The 12,848-nt window shown below is 66.7% G+C and overlaps 4 protein-coding genes across 4 annotated transcripts in view; 1 reads left to right on the forward strand and 3 right to left on the reverse strand.

The window, feature by feature from the left end:
* The window catches only part of F751_3379 (Peptide chain release factor 1), a gene marked incomplete at both ends in the record, with an annotated part of 2,591 nt that extends 1,325 nt beyond the window's left edge, over nt 1–1,266 (reverse strand). Inside the window, 3 exons of the mRNA XM_011397756.1 lie at nt 66–419; nt 525–1,068; nt 1,220–1,266. Coding sequence (XP_011396058.1) covers nt 66–419; nt 525–1,068; nt 1,220–1,266 — 945 coding nt within the window. The remainder of the gene's footprint in view (nt 1–65; nt 420–524; nt 1,069–1,219) is intronic.
* Nucleotides 1,267–1,542: 276 nt separating this feature from the next.
* On the forward strand, nt 1,543–2,504 carry F751_3380 (Transmembrane protein 208-like protein; the record flags this gene model as incomplete). Its single annotated transcript, XM_011397757.1, has 5 exons — nt 1,543–1,626; nt 1,725–1,848; nt 1,974–2,128; nt 2,258–2,332; nt 2,421–2,504. 5 exons carry the CDS (start codon nt 1,543–1,545, stop codon nt 2,502–2,504), a joined length of 522 nt encoding a protein of 173 aa, XP_011396059.1.
* A 767-nt stretch (nt 2,505–3,271) lies between these two features.
* F751_3381 (Oxysterol-binding protein-related protein 3B) lies at nt 3,272–6,399 on the reverse strand (the record flags this gene model as incomplete). The annotated part of the gene is made up of 9 exons (XM_011397758.1): nt 3,272–3,354; nt 3,544–3,803; nt 4,115–4,218; nt 4,440–4,577; nt 4,845–5,195; nt 5,364–5,499; nt 5,611–5,786; nt 6,037–6,130; nt 6,314–6,399. 9 exons carry the CDS (start codon nt 6,397–6,399, stop codon nt 3,272–3,274), a joined length of 1,428 nt encoding a protein of 475 aa, XP_011396060.1.
* A 259-nt stretch (nt 6,400–6,658) lies between these two features.
* Nucleotides 6,659–12,848, reverse strand: part of F751_3382 (Mitogen-activated protein kinase kinase kinase 13-A) — a gene marked incomplete at both ends in the record, with an annotated part of 9,463 nt that continues 3,273 nt past the window's right edge. The window contains 12 exons of the mRNA XM_011397759.1: nt 6,659–6,825; nt 7,328–7,869; nt 8,090–8,250; nt 8,624–8,911; nt 9,275–9,495; nt 9,718–9,871; nt 10,050–10,566; nt 11,330–11,454; nt 11,605–11,657; nt 11,877–12,219; nt 12,392–12,534; nt 12,700–12,842. Of these exons, the coding sequence (XP_011396061.1) occupies nt 6,659–6,825; nt 7,328–7,869; nt 8,090–8,250; nt 8,624–8,911; nt 9,275–9,495; nt 9,718–9,871; nt 10,050–10,566; nt 11,330–11,454; nt 11,605–11,657; nt 11,877–12,219; nt 12,392–12,534; nt 12,700–12,842 (2,857 nt within the window). The remainder of the gene's footprint in view (nt 6,826–7,327; nt 7,870–8,089; nt 8,251–8,623; nt 8,912–9,274; nt 9,496–9,717; nt 9,872–10,049; nt 10,567–11,329; nt 11,455–11,604; nt 11,658–11,876; nt 12,220–12,391; nt 12,535–12,699; nt 12,843–12,848) is intronic.

Raw genomic sequence — 12,848 nt, forward strand, 5'->3', positions numbered from 1 at the left:
CCCTCACGCCTCGCCTGCTGGAAGTTGTAGGTGCGGATGCGCTCCGACCGGTCCCCCGACCCGACCTGGGCCTTCCTGTCCGCGGCGTGCGCCTGCTCCGCCTCCCGGCGCCGGCTGTCGTACAGCCGCGCGCGCAGCACCTGCAGCGCCTTGGCCCGGTTCTTGTGCTGGCTGCGCTCGTCCTGGATGGCCACCGCCAAGCCCGTGGGCAGGTGCGTCACGCGCACGGCGCTGTTGGTGGTGTTGACGTGCTGCCCGCCCGCGCCGCTGGCGCGGAAGACGTCCACGCGCAGGTCCTCCTCGCGCAGGTCCACCTCCACCGCGGCGGCCTGGGGCAGCACCGCCACGCTGGCGGCGCTGGTGTGCACGCGGCCCGAGGCCTCGGTTGCGGGCACGCGCTGCACGCGGTGCACGCCCGACTCGTGCTTCAGGCGGCCGTAGACCCCGGGCGCGCCGGGGGGCGCGGAGACGGCGGCTGAGGCGGCGCGGACGCCGCCCGCCTCGCCGCGCGCGTGCTCCAGCACCTCCCAGCGCCAGCCGCGCGCCGCGGCGTGCGCGGCGTACATGCCGAACAGGTCGGCGGCGAAGAGGCAGGCCTCGTCGCCGCCGGTGCCGGCGCGAACCTCCAGCACCACGCCGCGCCCGTCGGCGGCGTCGGGCGGGACCAGGGACAGGAGCACCGCCGACTCCAGCGCGGGCAGCGCGGCCGCCAGCTCGTCGCGCTCGGCCGCGGCCGCGGCGCGCAGGTCCTCCTCCTCGCCCGGGTCGCGGGCCATGGCGGCCACCTCCTCCAGCTCCGCGCGGCGGCGCGCCAGACGCGCCGCGGCCTCCACCACGGGCTCCAGCTCCGCGATGTCGCGGGCCAGGCGCGCCATCTCCTGGGGCGGCAGCCGCGAAAAGGAGGGCGCCAGAGAATCGCGCACCAACGCGGCGTGCCGGGCCGCGATCTCGTCCAGCCGGCCCTGGATGGCAGGGGTCAGGTGGGGGGTGCCGGGCAGGCTGGAGGTGGCGCGGGTCAGGACGGGGGGGTTGGCCCGGTATGCCTGCCAGCAGTCCAGGGCCGTCTTGCTGTGGTGGTGAGTAGGGGGGGAGGGGGGCAGTGTGGGGCAGTACAAGAGCAATACTGTGCACAACTATTCAATCCAGTACGGATCCTTGCCCGACCAGGTCGTCGTGAGGGGCTGGTCGTGCCGCTGACACCCTGCAGGCCCGCACTCACAGGTGGTGTCGCAGGAGACCCTGCGATGCCCGCCGGCACACCGCCATGGCTTCAATAAAGGACGAAATATGCACAGGAAGTGCATTCACACAGGCTCGCAGTCTAGTGTTTACTCGTGCAGGTGTATGCTTGGATCGCTGCTCCTCTCCTGTATGCTGCGCGCGGGCGCCCGGGCGCGACCCTGTTGCGACGAACGAGTTCCCGAGCGTCTCCGAGTCCCAAAGCCTCCTGCGGGTGAATGATCTCCATTCATTCACTGTAAAAGACAGCTCCCAAGTGCATCGAACGTATCACATCCAGGGAGACCCACCTGCTCACGGGCGATGGCCAAGGCCGGGGACAAGAAGCGCTTGGAGCAGAATGCCGATCACATACGCAAACTCAAGATCATCGTCATTGTGGCAAACGTAAGACGATGCCATCATGCCATTCTAAAAGAGGTGTGATCCCCCCTCGTGGTCCTTGGAGGATTCCATACCTCTGGTCTGACCACCTGTCGCTGCAGGTGGCATGGCTGGTGGTGCGCTTCCTCCTTCGCAGGAGCACCGTCACCTGGACCAGCTACGCAGCCCTGGGCCTCACCTCCCTGGTCTATGCCATTTGTTACCCTGGAATCGCGACTGCCTTGGGTGAGGCACTTGTGGTTGGAATGCCGTTCAGCGGCTGGACCAGGTGTACTGAGAACCTCTCTTCGTACTATATGGTAAGCTGACGAGACCATGCCGCAAGCCGGACTACAACCCCCCACTCGCAGCACCCCACTACAGCCCAAGTGGCGAACTGGTGTATGCCGGAGCTGACCTGGCACAGGGGGGAGTGCTCTCCTACTACCATGACCTGCTCTACATCACAGCCTTTGTGCAGCTTGGAAGCATGATCAGCAAGTGGGCATGGCTGGCCTTTATTGCGGTAAGATGATGTACTATCTTTGCATTTATAGACGTTGGAAGTGCTCGGCTGCTCATGAGGTGCAGTCTGCGTACTCTCTCTGCATCTGCCATGACGATTCTCCCCCATCTCCGTCCCTCTGATCGACAGGTGCCTGCGTACTGTGCGTACCTGCTTGTGATCCATGTGCTGCTGCCTTACTGGAGCGCACCTCGTGCCGACACGGTGAGGGGTCCATACATGCTGGGACTAGCAATGAGGTGCATGCAACACCAGGCCACAATCCACTCCATACCATCCTCCCATCCTGCAGACATCGTTCGAGTCCGAGGCAGATAAGCGGCGACGAGAGAAGAGGGAGAGGCAGACCGCGAGGGCTCAGAAGTTTTCAAAGTGAAGCTGGTGGGATGGCGGAACCCACGTGAGCTTCTGATCTCCGACACTTTCGGATCACTGTCACACGCGCCAGGCGTCATTACACGCACGCCCGGCTGATTTGAACAGTGTTGTGCGCCATTAAAGTTGATGCCTTGAAATACTCAGGCCTCCCCCCTTCTTGAGAGACGAAAGAGTGAGTGAGACAGCATGACGATCCAGGCCAGACTTAACTGCAGAGCGCGACCCACCGCGAACCTGAGCCAGGGCCCCCAGGTTCCCAAGAATCCCTCCCTGGCCCGCACCCACCCCGGTCTAATCCCCAATCGATCCGAAGCTCGGCGATTGGCGGCCCTTGCGGATGCCGCATTCCTGAGGGCCATGGCATTGCACCCCATGTCGGAGGGCAAGCACAACATAGCATGGGACGACCACCTGGGCCACTGGGAGAATCTGGATGCCCTGCGAGCACATGTTACTGAGAGAGAGAGCCAGCAATAACAACCCAGGAGTTTCAGGCCAGGAAGGATCCATTATCTTCTGTCCATAGTCATTCAGGGACCCCGGTTGAGACATCATCCGGCCTGTACCAAACTGTTCCCCACATGTATATGAGACGTGCCCCCCTTGAAGCCCTTGCTACCTCCTCAGCCATGCCCATGTTGGATGCATACAATGTTACAGATTTTGCAAGGTGCGCCAAGCCACTGGGGGTGACTGGAGGGGAGGGCCAAGAATGGACCCAAGGGGTGGACCGAGAATGGGCCTGGCACACCCTGCCATCCAGCATCACTGCCGCTCCGCCTCCTTGCCCAGGTTGTCGTGGATCTCGGGGTAGGTCCAGGGCACGAACCCCTTGCCGCAGACAGAGTCTGTGTGTGTGCGTCGGAAGGGGGCATGGGCTGGGCGGGTTTGGAGGGGAAGAAAGGTGCACGATGAGGTGTCGAAGCGGAGTGCCCACCCCCCATACCCCATGGTGCCACATGGTCCAGGCCCCCACCCTCCCCTAGGAGCCTGCTGCCCCACCCCCTCCCCGACTCAACCCCACCACCCGGGCCCACCTTCCGGCACCTCCTCCGGCGTCCTGGGCCCCTCCAGCGCGGCAAGGTCCCCCGTGAACTCGTACTGCGCGCACTGCTCGTTGTCGTACTCATCCTGCAGCACCTCGGCGTCCGGCCCCAGCGGCCGGAACCAGCGCGGCGCCCAGACCTCGCCGCGCTCCTCGCGCTCGCGCCGCTCCTTCCTCTGCATCTCCTCCAGGTTGTACTTGGCCACCGCTGCCTCCGAGGACTGCCCCGCCTCCAGCAGCGCGCGGTCGGGACTGCGAGGCGGGGGATGGGAGGTGATGTTGGTGTGGCAATCAAGCGGGGGTGTAAAAAGGGGTCAGCCTTGGCAGGCATTGGAATGGGCACAGGGAAGGCGGGGGTGGCGTGGCATGTGGCACACAGCAGACTCGAGTGGCTCGTAGAGGACACGGCAGGCTGCCAAAGGAAGCACGTTGAGTGGGTGGAGCGATGGGGACACATGCACAAGTCTGTGCAAGCACCGACGGCCTGGACCGACGCCACCACGACGGCCCTTCCGCATGGCCCTGAACCACGCCTGTCCACAAAAAGCAACCCCATCACCCACCGTCTGCGGGAATCCGAGGGCAAGGGGGACAGGCCGTTGGCCGAATTCAGCTCATGTGCAAAGTGAGTGAAGGCGTAGGGGTCGTTCTCGGGCTTGTCCTTGCACTGGAGATTGGCAGGACCCAGGGGAGGGGGCAAGTGTGATTTGGGGGTTGAGGAGCGGCGGGGTGGCCTCGTTGCAGATTTGAATGGCCTGCGCCCCCAAGGCCGTGGGACCGGCTGGTACCAAGGTTTCGACCCGCCATCGCTTCTCGCCACCCGACTGCCAAGCAGCGGGCTTCCAAAGCACGCACAATCTGCCTTCCCGCACCCCTTTGGGCCCCCACCTTCCAGAGGTGAAGGATCTCAGCGTCGGGCAGCATCTCCCCCGCCTCGTCGCAGCGGGCCGCATCCAGGTACTCGTTCCACTTCCCCTCCAGGATGTAGGCTTTGGTGCCGTCCTCTCGGTAAATGTAGCCGTCGATCTGTGTCATGGGGGGTTAGGCCAGTTGGGTAGGGGGTGACACTATGTGTGTGGGAGACAGCACGGTGCTGGGATCCTGAGACGGACAGCACAAATTTGCCTGTGGCTTCCGACTCGCTGGCCGGCGAGTGCAATCATCAGAGCCCACCCTGTCCACGCAGGCGTGGCGAACCCCAGGGACCTGTGCAGACATCTGCTTGTGGCTCCATTGTTCTCTCCTACCCCTTGTATCAAGGTAGCACAGGCTGAGCCCCAGGATCCACTAGACAACCAGTACCCGTCCCCAGCCATCCACTGCACTCGCCTCGTATCGCCCCGACCCAAACCAGCCGCACTCCTTGTAGACCATGTGCGCCCTGGCGCCGGTGGTCACGTTGAGCAGCTTGTAGTCGCCGTAGGTGTCGACCCAGGTGGACCCCAGGATGACATTGTTGGCCTTGGAGGTGGGGGGCACCAACGAGAAGACCTCGTCGGTGGTCTTCAGCCGGATGCGGGTGCGGCCGATGGGGTAGACCTCCACCGAGTTGCCCAGGAACTTGGTCTTGGGGGCGGAGACCAGGTCGTAGGTCCAGAGGGGGGACTCCGCGTGGCCAGCACCGATGGGGGGATGGTGCGACACCTGGCGGCAGGCGAGCAGGGGTGAGATTCGTCGAGAGAAACTGGGTATGTGTTTAAACATGAGGGCGCTGATAGGTCAGCGATGCACGTAAAGGGCGCTGGGGCCGCTGGCATGCTGGGGTGCTGAGGAAACCCCCGACTCCCACTCTGACCAGAGCATCCTACACACCTGCTCCACAAGGTACTTGATCCCGGTGCTGGGCTTGTGGTACTCAAAGGTCTCGCCCAGGATGGGGTTGAAGGGCTTCCAGGGGCGCTCGATGGCTCCGAAGGGACCCATGGTGTAGCCCACCACCCAGGCCAGCCTTTGGGGGATGGGGGGTGGGGGTTACAGTGCTGGCGTATCGTACGTTGGTGCAACGTCACGCTTGCAAAGTCTAGGATGAGGCATATCTTCCCTGCACACCCAGGCACACCTCTCGTAGGGGTCCTCGGTGACGGCTGCCTTGTCAAGGGCCTCGGTGTACTCCATGATCTCGGCCATGTTCTGGAGCATGGTGAAGGGCTGCATGATCCAGACCGGCAGGATGACCAGGCTGGTGATGTCCTTCCCCAGGTAGTCCTTGTACGACTTAAAGGCTTGCTTGCGGTCCTGTGAGGCGGTGCAGCGCAGGGTGGAGGCTGAAGGGGCCGGCGCAGTCAGAGCGCCCCTCCTGCGAGGGGAGTGCTTGCTGGCATGCACTCCCGGACAGGGGATGCGTCGCAGTGGGGTCATGGGCATGCCGCAGATCGTGAGCATACACCTCACTCACACCGGCCTGGATAGATCTCTGCAGGCCATGCCCCTGCCAATGCAAATAGCCCCAATCCCCCAACCCTGCTCTTGACCGCCTTCATCCTACCTCCTCCAGTTTGGTGGTGGCATGCACGTCCTTGCCAGAGCCGGCCGACTGGCTGTTGGGATCAACCACAGAGAGCTCGTCGTAGCCCATCACGCTGTGCAGAAGGGGTAGATGGCGAGAGCGCTTGTGGGCCGGGAGGTCAGAGGTAGCGGACTCTCAGGGGGCTCAGACACCTCCGCAGGGGCAAGCAGCCTCCTCGTCACCCAGACGAACAAGCTAGGATCGGCATGACACAACCGGCAGCCTTTGTGGACCGAGGAGCAACCCGCACACACACCTGTTGACAGTCTGGGTGGCATAGTTGAGCAGGCCGCCCAGCGACCAGCCGGACTTGGCCGTGCCGCCGCCCTCTTGATCCGCCATTGTGTGCGAGGGTTTGGTGAATGGGAAAGGCTGACTGGGAGGCCGGAGCGTAATCCCCCGCACACTGTCGAGGGACAGAGGAAGTGATCTCGACTGCCCCATGGCCAGCGAGTTGAAAACAGTGTCGAGTCGTCCCCCGCTTTCCACCCTGCCGCGTTCCTGTATCAGCATGCAAGCCACCCCTCAATCGCGTCCATTATCGATCGTCAGCTCTTCTCTCATCACACTCGGGCACGGCAAGGGGCACGCAGGCTCCCCCTCAGGCAGGCGCCAGCACTCGCTGCAGGAAGGAGGCCACCAGTGTGAGGAGGAGGAAGGAGGTGACCTGCCGCTGCCCGGCTTGCTGCGCGCCTGCGGTCTCCCCCGCCTCGCTCGCCGGCAGGCCCATCACCTCCCGCACATGCTCCAGCTCCTCCGCCCAGGACACTGCGCGGGGCGTGCAGGCGGCAGAATGTTCGAATCGGTAGATGAGGGGAGGTGAGCCGGCACAAGCAACCGGGGAGCCGCACCGCATTCTGATGCTGCAGGCTCTGGCACGTGGCATTCCTGATTCCCTCTGATCAGGCCCCAGACCCCCACATCACCATTTCCCCACCGCCACCCCGCTCACCCGAGGAGATAAGGCGCAGGGGGTAGGAGTCGAGCCTGCCCTCGGCGCCCTCGGCCCCGCCACGCTGGCGCCTGAGCAAGCCCGGGTCGCTGCCGATGCGGCGCAACACCGACCGCGGCGGCGTGCCGGCGTCCGCGCTCACCCGCGTCAGGATCGCCCTCGGCCCCGGCTCCGGCGGCGCGCCGCCGGAGTCGGGGCCGGGCCGGGGGCTCAGCGCGAGGCGCCGCGCCGCAGCACCCCCGCGTCGCGGCAAGGGGGCAAGGCCCCCCCGCACCTCCAGCAGCTGCCCAGGGCCTGCAGCGCCGACCGTCGCCTCACCGCCACCGAGTGCATCGTCCTCCCCGTCGCTACAGCTGGCCTCCCCGCCGCCGCCCTGGCCCGCCTCGAAGCCGTCGCAGGGGCCCGCCGAGCGGCTCAGCGGCGAGCGGCGCCCCGGGTCAAAGGGCGCGGCCCGCCGCCCGCCCGTCGCCCGGCCCCTGCCGGGGCCCGCCAGCGCCTGCAGCATGCCGCCCAGCCCGCGCCAGACCTGAGGCGGGGTGCAGGCCGCGGCCGCGCGCGCGACGGCCAGGGCGCTGGGCTCCGGCCGGGGCCCGTTTGTCAGCAGGGCGCTGCCCGGCCCGTCTGGCGGCGAGGCAAACACCTCGACCATGGAGGCGTCGGGCGTGAGGTATTCGTCGGAGGTCTCCCCGCCCTCACCGCGCGCGCGCTCCCGCTCCCGCTCGCTGTCAGTGCGCTGGAAGTCGAGGGCGAGGGAGGTGGGGGAGGCCAGGGGCGTGCCGCCGGCGCTGGGCGTGGTGGGCGGGGGGAGGTTCAGGTCGCTGCTGCTGCGTCGCATGCCCAGCTCCCGCACGTCCGACCGCCTGGGAGGGGATTGGAGATGGGAGAGGACCTTGTGTGTACAGGAAAGGTACGGAACAAGAGGCCCCTCCCACCTGGGGGCGACGCTGCACTCGGCGTCGATACAACACTGCATTGCGGACCCTGACCCAGCCCATGGATCTACACGGTAATAACCCCTTTCCCCTCCCTGCACGAACGCCCCAGCCACCTGCGCCACCTCCCCTCTCCCTTCCACCGCACCTCTTGCTCAGGTAGGCCACCGTCACCGGCATGGCAGGGTTGTCTATGCTGACCTGGCGCACCCTTGCCCGCGTGGCGGGAGGCAGGCCCGCAATTAACCCGCGCAGACCCCACCGTGCCAGCAGTGGCACCTCCAGCAGGAACAGGCGGTGCAGTCGTTCCTGGGATATTGGGAGTGGCGAAAGTGTAGAGCAGCGGGGGTATGAAGTGGTGGAGGTTTTGAAGGGCAATCCCTGAAGTCGATGCCGCTCATTCTTGAATCGCGGTGCAGGGCCAAGGGGTCCGTGGTCTGGCCCCTCCTGGGCATCGCAGCCTCCGATCCTGTTTGCACACACTTGGACTTTGCATCCTTACCTCACCACCCTCCCTTCCCAACCCATTCCCCCTCGTGATGCCCTTCCCCTTCCCCCCAAAAATACAACACCGGCTCACAGGAAAGTGCTGGTGCAGCTGGGTGGCCAGGTTCTTGACCAAGGGGAGGCACCAGGCGGCCCGCAGCCCGCGCGCGCCGCGGCAGTCCACGACCACCGACACCCGGTCGGCGCGAGCCAGCACCCCGCCTGCGCCGTCCGCCACGCGGCTCAGCACGACATCGCAGAACTCGGCGTGGCGGCGCGGGCGCAGCAGCTGCAGCGCGCGCCCCGCCCGGACGAGGAGGATGGGCCGCTCGCCGCCGTCGGCGCCCTGCCAGTCCACCAGCCGCTTCCAGCGTCGCAGGCGGGGCAGGGGGGTGAAGCGCTGGCGCGCCTGCCAGTCCAGGGTCTTCACCACCCGACCCACCGCCGCGTCCACCGCCCGGGCGCGCAGGGCCGCGGGCTGCGCCTGCGTATTGAAAGGGGGAGGGGGGAAGAGGGCGAGGTTGGCAGTGGAGGCTTTGCACAGGGCCGTGTCGCGACGGCGGCCTGAGGCATTCACATTCTTGGGTTGAGGGGAGGCCAGAGGGCCCCAGGCAGCTCGAGTACGACCCGTGTGACCCCGTCACAGATCCATCAGGCGGCAGTCTTGACTGTGCAGGGTCATGCAGCTGCCACCCGGAATGACAGGAGACCGTGGGCTCCGCTGAATACATCCTTCCCAACAAGGCAGCTCACATGCTGGGGAGCAGGGACAGCAGGGGCTGCACAGCTCCCGTGCCCCTCCGTGGCCCCCATGCAAAGAATCCATGTCCCCTCTCCCGGCCCTCACCTCGCGCAGGCCGCAGGCGGCCGCGTAGCGCAGCAGCTCTGCGTCGCTGGCCTCGAACCGCGTCCCCGCCAGGTCCACATCGTTCTCGGCCAGCATGCGCCGCATTTCCCGTGCCTCGTGCCGCAGAGACACCACCCACTCCTCGTCGTGGGGCGCGTCATCGCCGGGGCTCTCGGGCGACACGCCTCGCCGCGGGGTGGCGGGCCTCTCCAGCGCTTGGACTGCGGTGGGAGGAAGAGGGGGCGGGTGGGGGATTGGAGCCGGGCGGCAACGTGCTGGGGAAAGTCACCAGTCGTGGGTGGCCTGCTGGGCGTCGTAGATGGCCCGCAGGGTCCGGTGGCTTCCGGGTCAGGCCACAACCCCCTTTTCCGAGCCCCTCCATGCTCGTCTCCCCCCCCCGCCCTCAAACTGGACACACGGCAACCCACTGACTCTGCGCTCACCGCTGGCACTGGCCCTGAGCCGCCGGTGCAGGCGGGCCTCTCGCGTGGCGCGCAGGGCCCGGCGTGCAAAGCGCAGCGTCCACACCACGCCCACAGCGTGCAGCGCATGCCTCATGTGGCGCAGGGGGAGCCCCAGGGGGGCCGCGGCGGGGTCCTGCGGTGCATGCATGGGCGTTCGTGGGTGTGGGCGGTCCTCGGCATCGACCTGGCGCATGAACATGGGCGGACAGGCCTGGGAATCAGGGCCCAGGCAGGTGGGTGCGCCGCCAAGGGCGCTGCGATGCCCCGCCACAGGCTCGTGCACGTAATCCCCTCCCCTCCCCTGCCCCGACACAGCCATCCCTCCGCCCTGCCTTGGGACCGAGGAGGCGGATGCTCAGGGGGACTGCGACGGCCGTCGCCTCCACAATTTCGCCCAGGCCGGGGTTCAGGCGGTGCAGCACCGCCAGCCCCGTGACCAGGGCCAGCAGCCCCGGGTGCAGGGTATCCGAGGGGAGCAGGTGCCTGGTGGCGGGGGGCATGCCGCGCCCCCCACCGCCGGCCGCCGAGGCCGCCAGGGCCGAGGCGGCTGAGGAGGGGGCTGCCGCCGTGGACGTGCCACGCTCCATGGCCGTGGAGGAGCCAGCTAGCATTCCGTCTGCAGGATCCTCCTCGGGAGGGGCCTCCTCCCCGCCCAGGAGGTGGTCCTTGACGCGCCGTATGTGGCTCTCCACGTCCGAGTCAGAGTCGGAGTAGGCCACGACGCGAGGCCGATTGTCGCCCTCCGCCTCGAGTCGTGCGGCCCGGCGTGCATCGGCGGCAGAAAGGGGTTGAGGGGGCCCGTGTGAGGCCGGCTTCCGGCGCAGGATCCTGGGGCCCGGGGGGGTGGGGGGTGGCGTTGTCGGGACGAGTGCAGTGGCAGCCAAGGGTGCCGAGACCCTGTGCACGCCCACCATCGCGCCTCTCACCAGGAGGATGTCCCATCATCCTTCCCTATCCCATCGTCAGACATGACTCCTCATCCAGCGCCGGTGCAAGGTGGCCGGTGCGCCCGGCTAGCTACAACGGGTGGGTGGTGTCACCGGGGCCCCTGCTCCATTATCGACAGCATGGAGGGGGGAGTGATCGCATGAACCACACATTTCTCTTCATGTTTCTGACCTCGCACCGCATGCTTGGTGTTGCGTTCGCCAGGCTCCAGACGCGGGGAGAGGCAGGCTCCATGCTGCACCGTACCCCGATTCCCCTCCCGTGTCGGGGTTTTCGAAACGTGTGGGAGTGGGTGACCTCATTAAATGGGGAGCGACAGCTCGCTGAACGAAAGCAAGATTCTGCATGCAGATTCAATCTTCAACCTCTCATATCATGTCAGGGCTGATCAGAGGGCCTCAGGCTGTCGAGCCAGAGGGCCCTCAGGCAAGGAGGATGCTCAGGCGCCGTACCAGCTCGCCAGCATTCGGCCTGCGAATCGAGTCAGGGCAGTGTGGACCGCTGAGTGGCTGGTTGGGCAGCGCTGCAGCGGCCTTTGTGCAGGGCAAAGACCCTGCCGGGGTGCCCTGGGCAGCCTGGCACCGCGTCGGGGGCCTGGATGCCATCTGCAAGCATGTCCGGGCCCGGCCTCCCTGCGCCGCACCTTTCGCGGCGCTGCGGGTGGGTGCAGTCCAGGATCAGTTGGCGGTAGAAGGCGGGGCAGTCACGCGGGATGTCGAAGCGCTCCTCCGCGCCGCACTCGACCTCACGCATCTTCTCCACAATCACCTGGGGCCGGGAGGGGGGCGCGCATGGTCAGCAGTTCAGGCAGTCGGGGGAATGGGCAGTCTCACCAGGGCCTGGCGGCGACTCCGCCTCGTCATCCCATCGTGTGCAGCCGCCCTGCCACGCCGACCAGGGCCCTGCCACCAGCCCCACCTGTCCTGGGTTCCTGTCTGGGTAGGGCAGCGAGCCCATGTATACATAGTACACTGCGTGGGGGAGGGCGGGGGTGGGGTGAGGTGTGGCTGGGACGGCGCACTTCCGTCGGCACCAAGAGGTGCACACGCATGCAGGCCTGGAGGGGGGCGAGCCATCTGCACAGCCTGGCCCCGATGGTTGCTCATTCCTCTGACATCCCATGCCCCCTTGGAACATCAGAAGCAGAAACCCCTTTCCCCCTCCCCCCCCTGTCTCCACCAGCCCCTCACTGATGATGCCAAGGGAGTAGATGTCCAGGGCCGGTGTAACATCGCTGGTCCTGAACACCTCGGGGCTCATGTACGCCACGGTGCCCTTCATGTGGGAGGTGCGGTGGGTGGCCGCGGCACTCAGCATCATGCTCAGCCCAAAGTCGGAGATGACGGCGCGGAAGGGGCGCGTGCTCGCCGGGCGCATGCCGGCGGGACCCGGCGCGGCGTCGCCGCCCCCGCGCCGCGCCGACGCCAGGAGCACGTTGCCGGCGGAGAGGTCGCGGTGCACGACTCGGCGCCCGGGGGCGTGCAGGTACTCCAGCCCTGAAGCCACCTCCAGCACCGTCTGCAGCACCCAGTCCTGCCGTCGAGGTGGGCGTGGAGGAGAATGGGGGGGAACTGACTCTGCTGAGGAGGCTGGTAAGCAGGGCCGAGTTGCACACCCTCGGCACCGCCCCAGGTATGCTCATCATCCCAACACGACATGACCCTCGCCCCTCCCTCCGGGCCCCACCCCAAAACAAATCCCGCACCATCTGCGGGCGGCCGAGGGCGGGGTCCAGGAAGATGCCGCTCTGCACCGCGGCCTCCAGTGTGCCGTGGTCGCAGAACTCGACCACCATGTGCACTTGCATGGCCAGGGAGGAGGGGGCGGTGCCTGCGTCACTGGAGGAGCCTGCGGGTGGGAGAGGGGTATCGAGCTGATTTGAGTGGTTGGGAGCGTGAGGCTGGCTGCGGGGATGGGGATGGGTGCAAATCCAACTTGCAAGTGGCCGCTCTGTGGAGAGGTCTGCAGGGTGCACGAAGCACTGCATGGTCCAGGCCATCCCCACGGACTCACTCCCGCTGCCGCGGAGCCTTGTGGCACGCCAGAGGGTGCTGACCAGGGACCCGGTGCCAGTCGCTGCGGAGGAGGCCGGCGATGCTGCGGCGTCCGGACCCCGCAGCTGGAACGCCTGCTCCAGGTAAGCGTCGCTGCCAGAGCTGCAC

This window comes from Auxenochlorella protothecoides (assembly GCF_000733215.1).
Source record: "Auxenochlorella protothecoides strain 0710 unplaced genomic scaffold scaffold36, whole genome shotgun sequence".
NCBI classification, from domain to species: Eukaryota; Viridiplantae; Chlorophyta; class Trebouxiophyceae; order Chlorellales; family Chlorellaceae; genus Auxenochlorella; species Auxenochlorella protothecoides.